Source organism: Chiroxiphia lanceolata, chromosome 9 (assembly GCF_009829145.1).
Source record: "Chiroxiphia lanceolata isolate bChiLan1 chromosome 9, bChiLan1.pri, whole genome shotgun sequence".
Lineage (NCBI taxonomy): Eukaryota > Metazoa > Chordata > Aves > Passeriformes > Pipridae > Chiroxiphia > Chiroxiphia lanceolata.
Window position 1 is genome coordinate 17,130,164 of NC_045645.1, and position 22,110 is coordinate 17,152,273.

Genomic DNA, 22,110 nt, shown 5'->3' on the forward strand with positions numbered 1-22,110 from the left:
AGCCCGCTGTCACTGCAGAGGAGCACACCGTCCAGCCCGCAGCCCCACAGGCCGGCCAGGGCTGCCTCTGCTACCTGTGCCGGGCCTCGCCGGCCCCCTGGGCAGGAAGGCGGGCCCTGAGTCACTGCAGACGGCAGGGCCGACTCCACCAAGGCGGGGAGCTGCCTCGGGGCCGGGTAGGGGTCCCGCGGGGCAGTTAGCGCAGCAAGGCTCGGACACTACCGCGTCTCTGCACACGCGGCGGGAACAATGACCGGCCCCGCCGCAACGAGCGCCAGCGAAGCGCATGGATTCGCGGCGACCGCACGGCTAAAGTAGTCCCTCTTTGTTCGCAGCGGCGCAATCCCATCTGCGGTAGTGTCCCTCCGCCGCGCCGGCCCCGCGCCCGCTCCCGCCCCCGGCGCTGGCGGCGCAGGCGGGGCCGCCGGGGCGGGGCCGCGGCCCTTTGTGCTCCCAGAATGCACCAGCGCCTCCTCCGCGGGAAACAAAAATGGCGAGGGGCTGCGCCGGGGCCGGGCTGCCCGTGAGCCGGCTCTGACCTTCCCTCGCCGCCTGCCGCCGCGGGGCCGCGCCCGGGGGCCCGCTGTGCACCGAGCACCCGGCCGCACCGCGCCGCGCCGCCGGGGGAGGCTCCCGAGCTCGCCCATTTCCCTGTATGAGGCGGTTGGCACCACTGGAGAGACCGAATGAGGTGAGGGGTGGGGGGGAGGGAGGGGCGGCCGGGCCCGCGCGGGTGGGGGGGGCGATCCCGCGGTCCGGGCCGGCGGTGCCGCGTCCCGCATCCCCCTCGCCGGGCGGGAGCGGGGAGAGGGGCCCCGCTCCGGGGCGGGGGGCCCCGAGGCCTTGGGGGAAGGGGGAGGGAGCTCCCTGCGAGCGGCCGCGGGCAGCGAGTGAGGGGTCAGCGGTGCTCTCGGTGACCAAAACAAAGGCGGGGAGGCAGGGCCGGCCGGGGGGGCCGCGGCGCTGAGGTGCCATCAGCCCCGCGCCAGCTGTATTTTCGCCTTCACCTTAAGGGATATTGTCGAGGCAGGCTGCGTTTTCTCGAGTGCGGAGAGAGCGGCACAAAGAGCTGCTGGTGCCCGCTGGTAACTTTGGTTTTGGTTTCTTTTTGTTGTTTTTTTGTTTGTTTGTTTGTTTGCAACGCCTCACCTCTCAGTCTCTGTCAGGCTTGACGATTTGAATGTGCACAGTACGTTTTTATTCCACCAAAATGCGGTAACTGTTGCCGGCTGAAAGGATGTGCAGTAACGCGTTTTCTTTTCTTTGATATTGAATTCTGTAGGGAGAATGGGCTGATACTTGCGTTAGTCAAAGAGAACAATATGGTTCTGTGCTGGATGCTCTAGACACTGCTATTAGTGTTGAAATACGAGGGGTTGTCGTTCATCCATGAAGTATCAGGGTGCTATTAAAAGAAGAGGACCTGCGTGCTTAAATGAAAGGGTCTGCGAGGAAAGCAGTGTAGCATTATGGCTCTTTCTGGAATTTGTGATAGGTAGGCCCAGCTCAGAACTTTAAAAGGTCAAACGTAGTAATAGATAATGGCATGATTTTCTCCTGACTTAGTGTAAGGGAACATGATCAATGATATACAATTGATATACATTTGATTTGAAAACATTTGAGGTTGAAAGAGGGAAAATAGTTTAGTTTCTGTATTGTTAGAGTACAGGTTAATGAGTTCATAGCTTTTCAGTGAAAGGGGAATAAGGGAACACAGATTGAAAAGATGAAAAAAGGTGCATAATATAGTGAAAATGAGAAGGATCTTTGCAAGGAGCTACAAGCTATGAAATGTGCATCTGTACTGAGAGTATAATGTAGCAGTGTTTTTCACAGTTAACCCTTATTTCATCAAATATAGATGTGTGGCTTCTCAACAACTTGCTTTTTCTGTTCTGGGAAGAATTTTAAATCAAATGTAGATGCTTCTCAAAAGTTGACTTAATATGGCTAGGCAGCAGTTATTGAGGTGTGTATATTTTTTTAATAGGTGAACGACACATGTAGTGGTAGTATCAAGTTATGTTTTCCTTCCCTGCATTAGGAGATCAGGTAAAATTTATGAGGAGAGCAGCTGTAACAAATATGCTACGGTTCATTTCCTGGTAAGGAGTGGACTTCTGTATTCCCTGGAGATAGATGTGAATTAATATAGTACTAGGGGCAGTAAAGCATATTTTGTGCTCCTCGTGTGAGTTATGGAGGAGAAAACCTGGAGAGAAGAAGCACATGTGATGAGAAGCCAACACGAATCTTCTCGTAGTTTGTGAATTAACAGCACTTTTTATGTGACTGGCCTCTGAGCTTGCTGCAGAGTTGGTTTCACCTTCTTTACAGGCCTTCCTTGCAGGAAATGGAGGGGAAGTGTGTCTTTGAGCAAAACACAACAGGAGAAGAATTATAAAACCACAGATATTGCTGGAGGTATAATCTCCATGGAGGAGTGAAATCAAGCAGCTTAACTTTCTTTGAGGAGAGTTAATGATAAGAGCATTCCTGATGAGTCTGGACATACTTCATTCACTGAATATCTTAGAGGATAATATTACTTTATTTATGTTTTAGATCTATTTATTTTTTTAATTCTGTGGAGTGCTTATGAAGGTTGCTGCTCTTGTAGATGAACCTTAAAGAAGGAGACTTGTCTTTATGGGGTTTTGGTCACCTCTGAAATACTCTTTCTTCCCCTCAGTGCAAGTCAGCATGTTGTCATTTCTTTTCTGCTTGGGTGCTCCTACCTCCCTTAGGTATGTTCCTGGAGAAACCCTAAAGGCAGTTTCTGTACTCAAGGAGGTGCTAAGTGTACAATTAAGGGAAATTCTCATCTGAAAAGGTGTATTGTGACCTGATGGCATTGTTTTCTCCCCGTGTACTGGGTTCTGCCTCTTCTCTTTGTGTACAAACACATGATTGATCCCAAACAAATGGCTTTTGCAGTACAGGGCTGCCCTATCCTGTTTCCCTACATACTAAATATGTAAGGAAATATGTTATTCTGTAGTGATCTTTTAAAGTGTAATACTCTCACTGTGCATATCAAACAGAATTAGAACACTTCTAATTAGTTAAGGTTTCTTGAGGGAGAACATGAGCAAGTAAAAACAAACTCACAAATGATTGTGTAGTATTATGGACATGAGAGTCACTTATTCCAGTGACTACCTCTTTTTAATAGTATGAATCAATCTTATTAAGGACAGTCATACTTCACAGGGTCAAAATCTGACTCGGGTTAGAAGGGGTCTTGGGAGTTTTGTAGTCCCGCTCAGCTTAGCAGGTCAGACATGAGGTCAAACCAGGTAGCTTTATCTAGTCAACCCTTGAAAACCTCCAGTGACAGAGGCTACACAACCACCCTGTGCCCCTGTTCTGCTGCTGAACTGCCCCCACGGGGAGGGGGATGTTCCCTCCCCACCAGAATCTCTCTTATTCCAACGTATATGTTACCTCTTGTCCTCCTGCTATGCACTACTGTGAAGAGAGTAATTGCATCTCACCGATCTTCTCCTAGGAGCTGAAAGGCTGCTGTTAAGTCTCCCTGAAGCCTTTTATTCTCCAGGCTGAATGAACCTGGTTCCCTCAGCCCCCTTTCATAGGGCAAGTGCTCCAGTCCCTGACTGTCTCTGTGGTCCTCCACCAAACTCATCTACTTCGATGTCTTTCTTGCATTGGGAGAACAAAACCACAGTATTCCATCTAGATGCTGTCTAACAAGTTTTAAAGAAACTGTGATTAATCAGCAGTAATGTCATGCTTCCAGAATTTGAACTGATTATCTCTGGCTATCATAAGTTCTTTCACTAGGTCTTCCTCTCCTCTGTGATACTGCATTTTCCAGTTTTGAGATAGATCTTAAACCTGCATGAGTTCTGTGTGTGATTTCTAATCTGAATTCCCTTCTGATAAATCTTTAAACTCATCTTCCCTTCCGTGTGATTTGTATTTAGTAGGAATAAATGAGTTATCTGTCCCACTTCAGTGAGTTTCCTCAGTGGATTAAAATTTTCTCTTAATATTCTTTGGACATTTTGTTGTTAAAACTTAGTATCTTTAAATTAACTTCCAAGAACTAGCTGTACTCATAGGGTAGCTATTACCTGTTACTGTTGCAGCATTTGTGAATCAGGAGCCCTTCTGAAAGAAGTTTGCTGAACTTGCATGGATTGTCAGTGAACCTGTGACTATAGTTCAGTCATGCAGTCTGGCAGTGACAGCTGAAGGAGTTTGTGTCCCAAGTTGCTTGTTTGAATTTATTCAGTTGTGCTTTCAAACCATTCTATGAAACAAACCGGTGAACTGAGATGGCGAGATGGCGGGGGGGGGGGGGGGGGGAACCTGTCAAGGGAGTTTTTTTAACAGAAGTTGTTTCACAGCAGTTGTTGCAACTGAAGGAGTGCAGGAGTGTGAATATCTTAAGGAACAAACATTTGGAAGCAAGAGTGCTCAGTCTTTGTAATCCTCCAATTTCTTCACATCTTTTTCCCTAGCTTTTCAAACATATTTTAGCATGCAGACACATTTTACTGGCTTCCACCACTAACTTATGAAATATTGTATGAGTGTGTAAGTACTTTTTGTTTGCATTCTAAATGCTTGAATAAGAATACAGCACAACATACTTAGTATTGAGTAATGGGTATAAAGCCATACATGCTGTGTGATGTGCTGTGTAGCTTGGTGGTGCGAGTTAAATTAGATAAAGCAGATTTTCATATCAGGTAAGTTTTTCTGAAAAACAAGGCATTGGTCGGATATTATGTGATAATAAGGTCTTGGAGCAAAGTTTTTTTAAGATGGGGAAGTTGTTACTTAAAGGTTGCTAGTTTAGTTGGTAACTATAAATAGTGTGGTAGGAAGGTGCTATGAAGCTAACTTTAGGGAAAACTTGAAAACAAGTTTCTGGAAAATGTGGAACCTTTAAATTAATTTCAAAATCAGCAAACAAGAATTTAACTTCAGTTTGCATTTTAACTTCCAACAAAAGTTTTATTTTAATGGTAGGTGTAACTTCTTGGTATTCCACTACAGCTGAGAGAGCTGTGGCAAGACGGATGAGTACGTTAGTAACATTTTACGCATGTAGCTTGTACACTGGTCTGCACTGCATTTCTTGTGCAATGGTTCCAGAAGATACTTCAGAGACACCTACTTTAAGTAACTTATGTCCTGTTCATTAAAGTCAGCTTGTTAAAAACGGTGGCTCTTCCTACTTCATCTCCATCAAAAACATTGAGGGAATGTTTCCCTGAAGAGAAACTTCCTATCCATGTGGAAAGCAACTGTTAAGCTACTGTCAGCCTATTGTGATAACTAACCCTATTTTCAGTCTCTGTGAGATAAACCATAAACTGCCACAGCAGGAGCTGCTTCATGAGCTGTTTAGCCGTCACTTCAGCACTGCTATCACTCACAAAAAGAGCAGTGTGGACAAAGGAGAAGTGTCTGGTTTATTGGCTCACATCTTTACTATGTATCAAGATTCTTCAGTGTCTGAAGCTGCTATTGTGAATTTATGCTGTTGTATAAGTCAGTGTATAGATTCATTTAAGTGTGTTGTGCCAGAAAATGATGCGCACTTTTTTGTTATCGTTTCAATGGGGATGTGGGATAAACTTCAGTACTTAAAAGAATGCTTTTGAAGAATTTTTTTAATATAGAGCTCAGTTGTTTTTTAAATGGAATTTGTGTCTTTTTGCATATTCTGTATGAGATCTTTCACACCTTTTTTCAGGTACTGGAAAAGAAGAGCAAACATTCCTGCCTTGTAGCTGCTTTCTCTAGGCTCTTAAACCAGATAAAAATCTGGAAAAAAAAAACTTTGAACCTTTTTAGGAGAGTAGTTCTGTCAAAACACTTGTAAACCAGATGTTACTGCTGAGAAGGCAGCACAAAATAAGTGTCCTGGGCTACCATGCTTTTACTCCATTATTGTAAGCTTATTTTGAATGCTGCATGTACCCTGTCCCATCTATCAGAGGTTAGAGTTGAACTGGGGAAAAGCAGCAGTAACTTGAAACAGCTTTTGCATAAGAAGCAGCGGAATTGATAGGATTCTAACATTGCTATAGCAATGCTCAAACTATATGGGACACTGATTAATTTAGTGCTTTTGCTGGTGCTTTGAGATTAATTCAAATGTTTCTGGGGCTGATGATGTACCTAAGCTATCTTGAGTGAGGTGAAACTGCTCTTTCAGTTGACTGTATCCTATTTAATTCCCTAATCTGTCCTTATGTTTGCATCCTAGTTATACATACTTTAGTTTCTATAGAAAATACATTTGGATATACAAGTGATAACTTTATTACATAGTCTCAGATTCTGCCTATTACTTATGAAGATTCTTCCTTGTGCACTATTTGATCCTCTTTTATAATTTTCTATATTTTATTCCTTTACTTGGAATATGATGTTTGATAGCTAGTTTGACATAAAAGCATAGTCACACATGTAAATAGGCTACATTTTGTGGAATTGTATGAGGAAAAATGATTGATTCAAGTAACTTATGATTTTGGGTTTCATGTATGAAGAAAGGTTGCAAGATCTTTTGTTTTTCCTTCCTTATTATTTTCCACTCTTATTCTCACAGAGAGGAAAACTTATTTTACATGAATTTAACATGTAGAAGTTCTTTCTATGCTGGAAACCTCTACAACTCTGCCTATGGGTCAAGTTACCTTGGGTGGTTTCTCCACACCTCAGCCTCTCGTTTTTGTTTTGTTTTGATTCTGAGTAAGTGCCGAGCACCCTGTTAGTTGTCAACTACTACTCTCCCTACCAAGATAATGCAGTTAGAATTAGTTTAAGACCTTTTTAGCTTCCCTGGAATTTTAGAAAACTGTCAGTCATTTGAGTGACTGAAGTTTTGCATAAGTAATCCTGTATTGAATGTTTTTGATGTGTTCTTTGATGCTTCTGGTGACTTTATGAAGAGTCTCTGAGCTGGAAAGTTTGTGTCTCCCCATCCCCATTTACATCAGCTGATTTCATAGAACATTTTTTTTTATAAACTCATCTCTCTCAAATTTTGTAGACTTGTGTCACAGCAGAGGCACCACAACTAAAGATGTCTAAAGTCTGAAGACATGAGCAGGTCTTTAGTTACCTAAAGTTCTAGAGTTAGTCATATTAATATTTAAAATACATAGTTTCTTTATCCTAATTGTGATTGCCTTTTTTCTTGCTTCTCTGTCTTTAGAGACTCTACAGCGGTGGGTAATTCACTGGTCCATAAGCGCTCTCCTTTACGTCGCAGCCATAAGAGCTCAGCATCTCTGACCAAGCTGTCCTTACGTGATGGACAGAAAGCCAAAAAACCATTTTGTAAATTTGAGGAAGGTCAGGATGTCCTAGCTAGATGGTCAGATGGCTTGTTTTATCTTGGAACTATCAAAAAGGTAAACAAATTTTTAACCTCACTGGAGTCTTAAAGTATCATATGTAGTTGAAAATTGCAGTATTATTGTGCCTCTTTTGTAGTATTAAGTACATTTTTCTGTTTAGTCCTTTTACACATGGCTTCCACTGTATTTTTGTTTTTCAGATAAACAAACTGAAACAGAACTGCTTCATTATATTTGAAGACAGTTCCAAATCCTGGGTTCTCTGGAAGGACATACAAACAGGCAAGAACTTCAATGAAGTAGTCCTTGTTTAGTATCTTATTTGTTTAGATTACTATATCTGTTAAAATAAATGGTTCCATTATATTCTCGTATCTTAAAGAGTGATATGATTTAATGTGATCCAGGATCACAAATTAGGCAAATGGAAAAAAAAATCTTTTCAAACAACTGTCTATCACTGAAGTTACTGTTCTTTGGGTCTGGGGTTTTTTTGTTATTTTGTTTTTGTGAGTTTTTTTTATTTTTATTTTTTGTTTTCACATAACTATGTGCAAGGGGGTGGAGAAGACTTCTAAAAATAATCACATTTGATTTTGTTTGGGTGGGGATAGAGTCTATCCTCTGTCTTAACAGAATACTCTGGGCCCTAATTTACACCAGGTTTATGTCCTCCTACTGTTTTCAGTTGAAACAACATGTTGTGCAAATAAACTACCTGGAAAATCTTTAATGAAGTTTTGACATTTAAAAGTAACACCATAACTGTTGCACATAAGAAACCATTACAGGTTTTTGAGTATTCATGTAATATAAGAAACGTGCAATTATCAAGTGAGACACCTATTGTATAGTACCTTTTTGGTTTTCAGATATTTGGAGAGTAGTAGAAGCATGGATGACAATTTCCTCATTGTATAAAAGCAATGGAAACCTGAACTGGCTGTCATTGATTCTTGATGTTTAAACTAAACACTGCTAAAAGGAGAAGCTTTTTATTTATAATAGCCAAAAATCAACTGTTTTATTACTTAGAAGCTTGTAAAAAAAAAATGCTGTTCTGCTTCTGTATAGTACAAGTTCATGATCTTTGATTCGTTTATGGTAACTATCAAAATTTAATGAATGCGTAGAGGGACATTTCAACTCAGAATATTCTGTGATTAAGAAACCTGTATTTTAATCCAGATTTTTACATTGATACGTGGTATAAATGGAGTAAGATGTAGTTTTGTTTCCAGATTGCAAGCTTACTTTTTTCCCTTACCTCTGCTGTAACTGTGTGCTTTTGTATGCTTGCAAATATGTATAAGTGGTAATAACATCTTTCCTAAGAATGTTGGAGTTCAATATTAAAGCATCTTGAACAGATCTGTCAAAAAGATATACACCAAATTGTGTATGTATTTACATGAAAAGAAACACAAAGTAATATAAACATAAAAGATATTTATGTTTCAGATAGGAAATATTCAGATAGGATTTATTTATATGTATTTTTAACCAGAATTTACATTCTTTATTCAGTTGTTGAATTTTTATTGTTTCTGTTAAGGAACCGTGGACTGCATATTAAGTAGGCAATATAAAACCTATAAATATGTTATAACTTATGATAAGTCATATAAATATTTGTAGCACAGTCTGTACAAAATGTCTGAATGTATTCTTGGTAAGAAGTTTTTCTCTGTAACAATGTATTTCTACAATGCATGCATCTGTAACTGAAATTAAAAAAAAAAGCTATACGTGTGGTAACAATTCCAACTGCAGATGTAATCTGAAAAAATCACACTCTCATCTTTGTCTAGGAGCCACTGAAAGTGGGGAAATGGTCTGTACAATATGTCAGGAAGAGTATTCAGAAGCACCGAATGAAATGGTTATATGTGATAAATGTGGGCAAGGTAACTAGATTATTTTTTTCTATTTACTGCATTTTAAAAGATGTTTTGATTTGTTTCACAAAGGGGGATATTTGCCTGGCAATGACTGACTGCTCAACTGATCTTAAATTTTGTAGCCCTTAGTGGCTATTAACAGCTCAGTGAATGATGAGAATCCATGTTAAAGTGACTAACACCTGTTCTGTAAGTCAAGATTATTATTTTTCTACTAAGAAAATTTAAAATACCATTTTCAATTTGTTACAGATTTTTTTTTTGATCGGGTTTTCAGCACTTAATGATGGATAATGCCTTATAGTTGCATTAAAGTTATATGTAGTTAATTCTGTGTAAGCTTCTTTTGCCATTTTAATAACAGTTTGGCTGATCATTTCTTATACAGGTTATCATCAACTGTGTCACACACCAAATATTGATTCCAGCGTGATTGATTCAGATGATAAATGGCTCTGTCGACAGTGTGTTTTTGCAACAACAACAAAGGTGTGTTTCATATTGCATGCATCTTTGTTTTTGAAATTGAAATGATAAAAAGATAAAGCATTTTTTCCGGTGATTTCTTTTTTGTTATCTTTGATCTGAATGCAAGTTTTGTATGTTGAGAAGTAATACTTATTTTAGAAATAGGTGATATTTTACTTTTAAACAAACATACTAGTATTAAAACATAAATGCAGGTGAAAGTATTTGGCTTGATTATAGACAAATTTTCATAACTTTCAAATTAAAAGCTTTGAAAGTTTCAGAAAAGTATTATTGTTTTTTGTAAACTTATATGTTTGTTTTGGCCCAGAGGGGTGGTGCGCTTAAGAAAGGACCAAATGCCAAAGCACTGCAAGTCATGAAACAAACGTTACCATATAATGCAACAGACCTTGAGTGGGATGCAGGTCATAAAACCAACGTGCAGCAGTGTTACTGCTATTGTGGAGGACCTGGAGAGTAAGTAAATGGATAATATATAAGAACTTTTCTCTATAATGCAGCTGCAAACTTTTGACTCTTTTCTTGTAGACTTTCTTGTGAACTTGTTAGTTTCTGTTCCTATTGTGTGTAGGTATTAAAAACTGGATGCAAAGTGGGCTTTTGAATTCTCTATGCATTTTTAAGTGTCTCATGGGAAATACATTATTTCTTCTCCCGTAAAATATTTAGTTTTGTTTTAATTTTGTCATGTGGCCATCACATAAAATCACAGTACATTCTACAATCAGCAAGAGGCAGTATTTTTCTGATGTTAGCTTGGCCATAAGTCACAAAAATAAATGTACGTAGAGATTAGTTTATTAAGTGTTGTTGGAATATGCAGCTGTCTGATTCTACCATAACATCATACCCTGGTTTTCAATCACTGGCAGGGGAAAGATTCTTTTTCCTCTTATGGCATTACAGAGTCCTCTGCTGGTTCTTTTTTACAAGAAAGGCAAGAAGAGGACTTCTTACACAGGTAGAGATAGGTACTCTGTTGTCTGCATGAATGAGTGAATGAATAAGATAGCGTTGAAGACTTGAGATCAAGGCAAGTAAAGAGTCAAAAAGTCAAAGAAGCAACGTTTTTGAATTTACACTCACAGGACAGAGCTCTGGTTTGAGAATTTTGGAGACTTGGACAAACATCACCTTCAGTTTTGCATGGTTGCTTTTCTCAAGGGAGAAGCTGAAAAAGGAAAAGAGAACCCCTGTAAACTATGAGGTTTCTTTTGAGGATTCAAGTAGTTGAATCCCCAGAACAAATGTTTGTGACTTAATGCAGCTGTGTTTTGCTTTGAAAAATAATAAGGGAGCTAATCTGGTATGTCAGAAGGAGTTTTTATGGAGTTACTAAATTCTTATTATTGTGAATTAGAAGCTGGTTGACAGAGTAAATGAAATGTTTATTTTCTTCATTTAATAACTTAGGTCAGTCTTTTACTGGACTGTCTTTTATTATTCCTAGTCTCTCTTTTCTAGTAGTGATTCATTAAGGCACTAAATGTTACTGAAATATCCCCTAGAGATATCTATTTTATAAGCTGTGAAAATCAGTTTGGATCAAAAGATCTCTTGATATTAAATTTAAATGTAACAAAGAACAATTTTCAGTAACTTTTTTAACACATCTTGTCTTTCTTTCTGTTGGTGAAGCTGGTATCTAAAGATGTTGCAGTGCTGCAAATGTAAGCAGTGGTTTCATGAGGCTTGTGTGCAGTGCCTCCAAAAACCAATGCTTTTTGGTGACAGGTAAGAAAATTAATCTGTACTTTATGGTTGTCTGTGTTTAAAATGTGAAGGAAATCTCTCATATGAACTTTTATTAGGGCAGCCATAATACAACAGTGTTTTTCAACAATGGGTTGTGTTTTGAGTAGATTATACAAAATAAACACTTATTCAGATACCAGGAAAGTGCAGTTCTTAATCTCAGTTGAATGAAGGAGAGTAATGGAGATGTAACCAAGGGATAGTTGAATTCCAACTGTTGCTGACTTCATTTTGTGCGTAAGTCCATTGTACTGTAGGAGCTGGCAACTGGCAGATGGAAAGCTTTTAAAGCAGACCCCTTTAGTGGGCCTAAGTTAGGATAAGGGCTTTTGAGGTCACGTTGTGTAGGTGACTGATGTCTTACAAACGATGGACACCATGCTTGGAGATGGGCTGTCAGTGAGCGTGTGCAGTACCAGTTCCCTGTACTGACTGTGGGGGATTGGAGAGAGCTGGAGGGATACTTAGACTGAGGGGAACTCTGCATCCTCTGTTCATGTGTGATGAGTCAGAACACAAGGAAATGAAAAAGGGTGCTGGTCTGTGCTTTCATTTTAAGAGGAACTTGGAGCATTTGCAGCAGATGAGAGAAAACTGGAGAAAGGAATCAAGGAGTATCTCACTTGTTATCTATTAGACTTTCTTTTAGCTGTTGGTTGTGCTGGAATATTTGTATGAAAGAATGGAGTTAGGACCCAGGAAGGCATGGGTCCTTAAAGTACATGCTTACACTGGTGCACAGGGTTTTGCATTTGAGAGAATGGGGTGGGGGCATTACAGAGCATCTTAGCTGACACAGTCACAGGTTGAAAGAGTTTCTCAGGGAGTATGGAACAGTGGGTTCCAGGATGGAATTCAAGTACCTTGTATCTGGCCTAGTAGGTATCAGCGCAGATTGTGGAAGTTGCTAAAGTGAGGTGCAGAATAAAGAGACTCACAAATATCATATGGCTGGGTTTCTAGCTTGCTTAACTCTCATTTTTTCATAACTAGGATGTTAAAACATTGAGAGCATGTGTGTGTAGGGACACCCACCACCCAGACACATGTACATATACATATGTGTGTATTTTTAGGTTTTATACGTTCATTTGCTCAGTTTGCAGTTCTGGACCAGAATACCTCAAACGTTTACCCTTGAGATGGTAAGTATAAATTTTTAAAAAAAGGGGTGAGTTAAATACATACTCTGCTTTTTTTTTTGGTGTTTTGGTTCTCCTCTCTAAAAAGGAAATCCACTTCGTAGCTTGAGCTGTTCCCTGAGTCGTTCTTGCTGTTTATCAGGGCTAAGTTTCATTCAAAGTTTATCCTTAAATGTAGAGATATATTGTGATTGCATGCTCTTGAGGTTTATTTCTGGGATTGTTCAGTGAAGTAGTAAGCAACTACTCGCTTGTTGTATATGTGAAGATTAAGATATCTGAGTGAAATATTTTTTTCAGGCTTAGGATCCTGCCATTACGTAAGCCAGATGTAGTGAGTACTGGAGTACATGTCTTGATACATTTTATAATAGTGTCCTTGATGAGTCTTAATAGTTGTAGTTTGGAATCTTTGAACTAACCTGTATTAGAAATTATATCCAATTTAGTGTAAATGTGCCTAATGCTAAATATATGGAGGAAATTATGTTGTTAAATGTTAGTTCACCAAAATGCTTGCATGAATTCAGACTTGCTTAAATATCCCATGGTTCAGACCAGTTTGGGAGTTTAAAAGAAGATCACGACAGTGCAATGAAAATGCAGAAATGAAAGTAAAATGCAAAACAGAAGGAATCACTTGAAAAGAAATTACAGAAGCCTTCGTGATGTTGTCTGGATTGAGTGTTTTAAGTTGTGCTTTGTGTTTCTCCAACTGTACTGTGATAATATCTTTTCTACTAAATTATTCCAAAGGAAAGCAATTGGAAATAAAATGTGTTTTCTGTTTGTTTGTTTGTTTGTTTGTTTGTTTTTAATTCAAATATTCTAGGGTAGATATAGCACATCTATGCCTTTACAACCTAAGTGTTATTCATAAGAAGAAATATTTTGATTCGGAGCTTGAACTTATGGCCTACATTAATGAAAACTGGGATAGATTGCATCCTGGTGAGGTAAGTAATTGCAATACCCTTTCTTGTTTTCTCTCACAGTGCATGCATATGTCCTGAGAGCTGGCAACCTATGAACTGTCTTATTCTGCATGTTAAGTCCTTTAGTACCTTAAAATCTGGTAATCCTAAATAACGAGATAAAAAGCATTCTATTTCTACAAGGAAATTAAGTGGTGTATGCTTTTTTGAGCTGTAAAATTTCTTCAGATAATCCACGTAACTCATGAAAATGGATTTACTGTTTTGTGTTGGTTTTGTTTTGTGGTTTTTTTTTTTTTTTTAATAGCTATTCTGGATGTTTTCCGTATTTTTTTTTTTTGGTATCATTTTGAGTAATGTTGGAAAATTCAAATCTGTAGTTACAATGACTCAAAGTAACTGGAATTTTTCTACTACTGAAGAATTCAGATAGGCTAAATGATTTCTTACTACTTTACAGCTGGCAGATACACCAAAATCTGAAAGATATGAGCATGTCCTGGAGGCATTAAATGATTACAAGACCATGTAAGTTATTGATACTTTTGCTTTAAATGTTGTTCACCTATTTAATCTGACCTAGATTAGTCTTCAGTCTAGGTGATAATTGCTTTGGCCACAGATAACATTTAAATTTTAATTCTGTGTCTATTTCAAACTGTAACATTATGTAACTATTTGAGTGGAACCCAGACCATGAGAAAAATTGTTGTAACTTCCATCCTCTTTCCACTTCACATTCTGTACTTGAGAGTGAGGATTGTGTAAAGTAGCATTTGAATGAATATTCTATTTGCATAGTTTTGTTTGCACATACACTGTTATTTTGAAATTTGCTTTCCCTGTGTTCAGAATGATAACAATTCGTTTAAAATTCTCAAGGTTTATGTCTGGAAAAGAAATAAAGAAAAAGAAGCATTTGTTTGGTTTGAGAATTCGTGTTCCTCCTGTGCCACCGAATGCTGCTTTCAGGGCTGAGAAAGAACCAGAAGGAACTTCTCATGAGTTCAAAATTAAAGGCAGAAAGTCATCTAAACCCATTCCTGATGTGAGGTAAAATAACCCAGTCATTCTAGCAATGGGGGCTACTTTGGCCATTTTTTTGGTACCTACAAAAAAGACCTTTTCATTGTAGAAGATATTTTTTTAAAATAACTGTAAAGGTGGATTATTTGTGAGACCAAGGTCTTAGAACAAATGTAGTTAACTTTCTATTAGGATTCTTCTGAAAAACCAACATGAAATTTAGCAGTAAGGACAATAGAAAATATGTTGACTTCGCTGCCATTTGGGAAACATAATCTCTTGCCTTTCTGGGACTCTCAGGCAATAATCTGACTAGAATTCTGAATAGGAATTATGTTGTGAAATTGTAACTTGTATTGGCAAGTGTGCCATCCTTTTGACCAAGTGTGTTCATATGAATAAACAACATTTAACACCTGTTCATTCTTCTCAACATGTGGGAATCAGTAATGTCTCTAGAAATATCTTTTATCTGTTAATGTTATTATGCAGACAAAAACATGTAGCTTTGTAGCTGACAATTTTAATTTGCCAGAATAACCTCATTTAGTACAATGTTTCAGTAACAGACATCTGTGTGTTCATTGCCAAAGGAAATATTAAATGAAAATTATCATTAGTAATACAGAACAAAATACAAATTTTCTTCTAGGGAAATAAGTAATGGTATAGAGAAAAAGGGGAAAAAAAAATCAGTAGGTCGTCCACCTGGTCCCTATACAAGGAAAATGATTCACAAAACTCCGGAGTCGTCTCCTCTGGTAAGAATATTTCTTCCCCCTTCCCCTCTTCCTTCTAACTGCATCGTAATTGTTGAAGAAAAACATAACAAGTTAATATGAATTGTGATATTCCCCCACTAATTCTCAAACAAAATTGGTACAACAATCAAAACCTAAGCTTAGGTATCTTTTTTTTTTTCCCCTTAGGATAATGAACCAGTTCCAGTGATAGAGAACCCAGCCTTGGAATTACCCTGCACTGTTGGGTAAATTAAAAAAAAAAATCCTGTGAAACATTATAATACCATGTAATTTATCTCTTTGCTTCTGAAGTGTCAGCTCAGTTTTTAATATAAGATTATTTTCATTGCATGGCAATCCTGTTGTCTTGCAAAACAGGAAATCTGATGGAACTGCACATTCATCCAATACCTCAGATGTGGAATCCACAGGTGCTGCCAGTATGAAAGAAACTACCTCATCTAGCATTTCCAGACATTATAGGTAACTATTCAGTTACTCTATCTACTGTAAAGATTAAGATTTGCAGTATATGAATTTTAATGATTTTCTCAGAGTAGAGCCATAAATTGCATGCGGAAATCTAAGAAAATTAGAAATCTAAGAAAACCAGTCTTGATTGGTTCTGCGTACAACTCACAGGATGAGGATTTTTTGGTGCTTGCCAACTGTTGTTCTTTGATGTAAAATGTGTAGCTAAGTTATATTTGCTTAAAAGAGTTAAACTCCATAAACACGTGCTGAGCTTAACTTTCTGATAAAGGCCACAAAAGAACTGATGTGTACCCTGAATTAATTTTAGCAGCTTTTGTTCTTGTAGTTTTGTGTATTCATGTTAAAGAATACTAAGTATGCTGTGATTTTCTATAGCCAATAGAGCATGAAAAAATTCTGGCACAGTTTTCATAAATAAATTATTAACTACAGTTGACTTTCCTGCAAATAAATTGTTACTTGAACTTTTCTCTCTCTCAAGTTAAGCAAACATAAATTTCTTTTTTATTGAGGTACATGTATTCTACTACTTTGTCTCCTCTTTCTGGTGCATGCTATCAACTGCTTTCATGAGTCAGTTTTGTCTGCATTACTGCTCTAAAAGTCTGCTTTCAAAAAACTCATGTTTAGAGTTCTGAAATTTTTACCTAAGTGCCATACTTGTAGTTACCTATCTATAGGCAATAAGTATTTTTATCAGTGAAAAATAGAACAAAAGTTATTTCATGAGTGGCATGGAAATAGCTGATGGTAAGGCATACATTTTGAATAGATTCCTTGGAGTTAATGCTGTGGGGTTTTATTTTCAATAGTTTATCTGACTCGAGAAAAAGGACTCGTACAGGAAGAACTTGGCCTGCTGCAATACCGCATTTGAGAAGGAGAGGTCGCTTTCCACGAAAAGCACTCCAGACTCAAAATTCAGAAATTGTTAAAGATGATGAGAGCAAGGAAGATTACCAGTATGATGAACTCAATACAGAGATACTTAACAATTTAGCAGATCAGGAGTTACAGCTCAATCATCTAAAGAACTCCATTACTAGTTATTTTGGTGCAGCAGGTAGAATAGCTTGTGGGGAAAAATACCGTGTCTTGGCTCGTCGGGTGACGCTTGATGGAAAGGTGCAGTATCTTGTGGAGTGGGAAGGAGCAACTGCATCCTGACTGTAGGACTGAACATTATGTTCACTGCACTGTCATCTGTAAGTACAGTTCATAATGCAGAGCCACGAGAGAAATGGTCTTTAAATGTGTTTCTAAAAAAAAAAACAACCACAAAACCTTTTTAGCCTTAACATGTAATTGTTATCATTACAGCTCTTGTGATAAAGACTTATCTTTTTAAAATCTGATCTGAGACTTAAATTTTTTAATCTGAACATTGTTAGATTGTTTTAGGTTGGGATATTTTGGGTTACAATTGCTTAAAAATGTGCATGGTGTTTAAAAAAAGATGACATTTTCTAGAGAACATTCCATGGATACAGTTATTGTGATTTAGAGAAAATATTATGTAGATAGCACAAATATTTGAAAAATCTTGGTTTGTTTTCTTACCCAAATGTTTGCAGAAATGTATTTCTATTTCAATACTTTCTAGATTTCATAAGTGCAGTGTATATAATGCCTACTGAAGACTGTAAAATACTGAAGTTTTCTTTCAAACAAAGTGTAAAAAAAAAAAAAAAAAAAGAAAAAATATATTGAGCCTGTAAATTGCTCTGTGACCAGACTTCATTGTCTTCTTAATATATTCTGTGTGAGTGTGTGTGTGTGCGTGTGTGTGTATATACATATGTATATATGCACACACCTACCTGTGCGTGTATATATATGTGTGATTGTGACTATGCAATACAAATTATGGGATTGGGCAGCTTCTGAGAATTCATCCCATAATTCTTTTTTCAGGAATAGTTGCCAGTATTTACACAGCAGCATTTCTTCTCAGGCTTATTGGGTGCTGTTGCTTTTTATGTACTAAGGAAGAGTGTCCAACCAGTGCAGTGTGTTCTGGCAATGGGTGCAGTCATTGATGTTCATGTGCTCTATATTCCATTATTTTCCATTTGTCAAAAAGTAAGGCAGGATCTGAACATTTTGAAATGAACTCTACTGGAAATAACAATGTGCAAGTTCTTGTAGCACTCTGATTGTAAATTTTGTGTCCCCATTATAAAGTAAGTTGACAGCAGTCACATGCAGGGTTTCTACATACCTGTAGAAACAGTCATATTTTGATAAATGTAGAATGAACTAAGTGTATTATTGCACAGGGTCAACAAATGTTGCCATTTGAAGTAACATTACTGATTTATTACAACATTACCTCTTTTGTGTTTATAAAATGTACCAAGTTTTAAATTGAGGAGTTTATTTTACTTGTTTAAAAAAAAAGTCAAAAAAGTCTCTTGCCAGTATTAGGTGTTTTTTCTTTGTCTGCTACTTTTGAGGGGGTTTTAGCCAAAGAGTAAACAGAAGAATATTTTTACTTTGGTGGTTATTCACTGTACTGTATAAGGTTAGATTTCTTTCATGCTTACAGTTTACCACCAAAATAAAATTATGTAACATTAACAAATGACAGAGTGGTTTAAAGTGTACTACCTGGGTTAGTACCTATTTATTCCATTACTTGGTTATTTGGCTTTTTCTGCTCATCTTGAACATCTTAAAAAGGTGATTATTTTTCTGGATTTTTGTTTTCCGTCACCTTATAGCCAAAGGAAGCAGAGAAAGCTTTTTTTTTTCCTGTGCTTGGATTATGGCTGGCTGGGTTATATTAGCTTTATAAAAATGCTAATTAAAAACTGCCACTTCTGTTTACCTTCACTAAAATGTGTGGGTTTTTTTTCTCACACCCTCAGCTATTAATTTAATGTTGCCTTGCCTATAGCTGCAATATTTTGATAACACAGCAACTTCATGTTAATTTTTGAATGTTTATATCTTGAGATAATGCAAAATGTTAAGCCTTTGTAACCTTACTCACACCATCTGTATTTGTCTTTATTGTTTCACTTTATCCAAGTCCTTTAATTCTAACTGAACACCAGCAGTATTTTTCATAAAGCTTCGTTTAAAGATAAATATTGGAATGTACTTGGGGATTTCAGTGGGGATTGGGGGGGGGAGAAAATATTTGTCAAACTTAAGCTGTCCATAGAGGTAACTATTGTGAATGTCATTTCATTTTATTATGGTGGTTGATTTAACTCTGATGTTCAGTTTGTATTTTTGGAATTGATTTCTTTCTTAGAATTAAAAGACCAACATTAAATGTGTGTATTTTTTGAGAGAGAAGAATGAGTTTTGATTCTGTATTCTTGTGAAGCACATACTTGGTGGCATCCTCCCATTCATTATATCCCTATCTCTAGCTTTCCTGTTCCTGTCCTGGAGACACTTGCCCTGCAGATAGACACTAACTTGTGTTCCTGCTCTGGTTGAGGGATGCTTTGTTACCTACAAGGTGTCATGTACTGGAAAATGCTGCAATAGTGCTGCTGAAGATAGGGCTAGAGGAGTAGTTAAAGCACACCTACAAATGCCTTTTTCATTTTATGTGAATTTCACTGTATGTGGTAGTGATGTGTCTAAAGGAAAAGACAAATGTTGCTGTATGTAATGATTTCATTTTGGTATAACTCGCTCACTGTATGTATGCATGTGTGTAAATATATGTAATTCAGCTTTGTTGTGGTCACTGATTTAGAACCATTTCTATGTGTATGAGATCTAATATTTTTCCATTATATATTATTTGTATTACAGTAGTATTTAGGTAGAAGAAGTCTCTTGTGACTGTTCTAAAAATATAGGTATTGCATGAACAAGACAGCAAGGAAATAATGGCCCAATACTGGCCAGAATTGTAAAATAAGCGTTGTAGCAAACTATTTGTCAAATCATTGTTCTCACAAAACTTCAACAGAAAATTTAAATAAAACTATGCTTTTTTATGCATAACAGGCAGTTTGAGTGAGATTATGAAGGAATTTGTAAAACCTCTCAGCGTGGTATGTGAAATGAAGGTCAGTGTTTTAATTTAACATGAAGACAGAGATAAATCAAAAAAAGGCATTGAAGGTGACAACGAGCACTTTATTGTCTAGGGAGGGGGAAAAGATAACTTAATAAAAAGAAAAATGGTTTTGTCTGTGGAACATCCTATTAAAGTGATCTTTAGTGTTATATTTTAAAAGGAAATTGGTGAATTGAGATGGAACTTGCCAAGGCTGAAGAAGGAGCAATAGTCAGAACACAGTGATAAGGATGAACTGGACAGGAACATCAGTTCTGTGCACAGAGGGAAGAGGATCAATCTTGCAAATACTATGCAGGTAAAATTTTCAGGCACATCTCTAGTTCCCTCATATCTGTCTGAATGAAAAGTAACATTGCAGTTAAGGGTATCAAGTCAAGGCAGGAAACTGTATTCTGTAGAAATGGAAAAAAGGATGCTGAATTTGTTTGGTCAATGCTGAACTTACTGATGGCTAAACACCCATATGGATGTGTCAGATCTACTGATATCCTAGTTTGGTCAGAAAAACATAGTGATGCACGTGGAAAAAATCAGAATTGTCAACATTTCTGGAAAAGTTAGTTTATTTTTTTTGTGTAAATTGGATCATAGGTAGGTGAGGTGTAAAGAAGAGAAAGACATGGGAAAAGTCTTGTTTTGGAATTGCCGAAGAAAGCTGAAGGTGAAATGGCTGTCTTCTGGGAAAGAGTGCAGGACAATAGCAAGGAAAAGCAAAAGACAAGTACCAGTACAAGCTGTGCACAGCCCGAGAATTAGCTTGGAATTTGATGCTTTTGCTGTCTTTCATCATTCAGCAACAATGAAACAAGATTTTTGTATTGCCATGATGTTTTAATATTTTCCATTTTTGTAGCCCTAAATGTTTCTCTCAGCTAGCTCATCTCTTGCTGTCTTTTAAATGAGATTTGTATGTATTCCAGCATTGAGATCCATGTACCATAACATCAAGAGTTGTTCTGGTTTTCATGGGTACCAATGCAATGTTTTGCCTGCAGATATTAGTTTTTCAAATACAGCTGTAGCTCAGACAGTTCTTTTCTTATAATCTTTCTTCTGATCTATTCACTATTATTTCATCAGCGTGTTTGTCTCTTCCACTTTTTCTAGTTTGCTTCCAACTTTGAATTTGACAATATTCTGTTTGTTTCCCATTGTTAACTATTTTGTGTTTGGCAGTGATTGACTTCCATGTGGTTTTGGTTTCCTAGTCTTCTGTTTACGTAATGTTGAGTGTAGTAGCATTAACTTCCAATCTCGACATCTGCATTTTTACTGTAACAAGCTCATTTGCTTCAAAGCCTGCTTTAAAGCAGGAAGCTAATTAATGATTCTATATTGCTCTAAATAAAGTTTGTTTTTCTGTAAGCAGCATTTCCAAGTCCTTCATTTGTGCTTTGCCATTCCCTAATGAACGCTCGTGAAACTTGCTGTCATTACATTCCCTTGTGTCACTCTCTGATGGGATAGTTACTGCTTTGCTGTGTGTCTCTCATTCTTGTACTAAGGTTGCGTACTTTGTGTTTTCTGGTTGCTCTAATTTGGTGTTCATAACTTCACAAACTGTTTGCATGATAGCAGAGATCAGAAAGCACTAAGATAATAAAATTGTAGAGATCATCAACAACGGCTGGAAATTCTGGGAAAGGGAATTAATGAAAAATTGGAAAGGTTTTCAGGCTGTAGGATGCTGAAATATATTTGTAGTCATAGCAGGAGGAAAAGGGAGCCTAAGAAGGGGAAGAATAGAAGGTATAGCAAAGATTTGATTGAGATATCAATGCAGAGCTCCTTGATTAGGGAAAGTAGGGATGCTTTTCATACAAAATCTACATTCAGAATTGTCTTGCCTGAGAAACTGAGCAGGGAGACTGCCTTCTTGCAGCAAAGTGTGTCTGTATATGTATGTAATATATACATTTATGTGTAGAAATACACAAGTCTGAGAAATACAATGAGAAACAACTTGAGTGTATTCAATTACAATGGCAACTTATTATTTTTAAAGAAGTCTTTAAGTGGGCTACAAAATACTTCGATGGACTGTAAAAAACTAAACCCAAATCAACCCAGAATAAAAATTGTTGATTCAGTCCTTGCCTTTTTTACTCCTATGGCTTTTCTTCTCTGCTTGTGGTAATGAGCCCCTGGTATTGTAGGTGCTCGCCTGCTCCACAGTCATTGAGAGGTAAGTGCTGAAGCTTTAGGAGGGGAACTCCTGTTG

At 37.7% G+C, this 22,110-nt stretch overlaps 1 protein-coding gene across 1 annotated transcript; it reads left to right on the forward strand.

Annotated features, from left to right (window-relative positions):
• Positions 1-475: 475 nt before the first annotated feature.
• On the forward strand, positions 476-19,978 carry MTF2 (metal response element binding transcription factor 2). Its single transcript, XM_032696778.1, has 15 exons — positions 476-691; positions 7,205-7,403; positions 7,550-7,631; positions 9,161-9,256; positions 9,639-9,739; positions 10,050-10,198; positions 11,381-11,476; positions 12,574-12,642; positions 13,472-13,595; positions 14,035-14,102; positions 14,457-14,627; positions 15,253-15,361; positions 15,530-15,588; positions 15,722-15,826; positions 16,651-19,978. The coding sequence occupies exons 1-15, from the start codon at positions 687-689 to the stop codon at positions 17,003-17,005; spliced, it is 1,788 nt and encodes a 595-aa protein (XP_032552669.1). The 5' UTR covers positions 476-686; the 3' UTR covers positions 17,006-19,978.
• Positions 19,979-22,110: the final 2,132 nt, after the last annotated feature.

Excerpts from the sequence above, each read along its gene's own strand:
- MTF2 (XM_032696778.1), top strand. Across the intron at positions 9,257-9,638 it reads ATGTGATAAATGTGGGCAAG|GTTATCATCAACTGTGTCAC; the intron begins GTAACTAGATTA and ends TTTCTTATACAG. Across the intron at positions 12,643-13,471 it reads AAACGTTTACCCTTGAGATG|GGTAGATATAGCACATCTAT; the intron begins GTAAGTATAAAT and ends CAAATATTCTAG.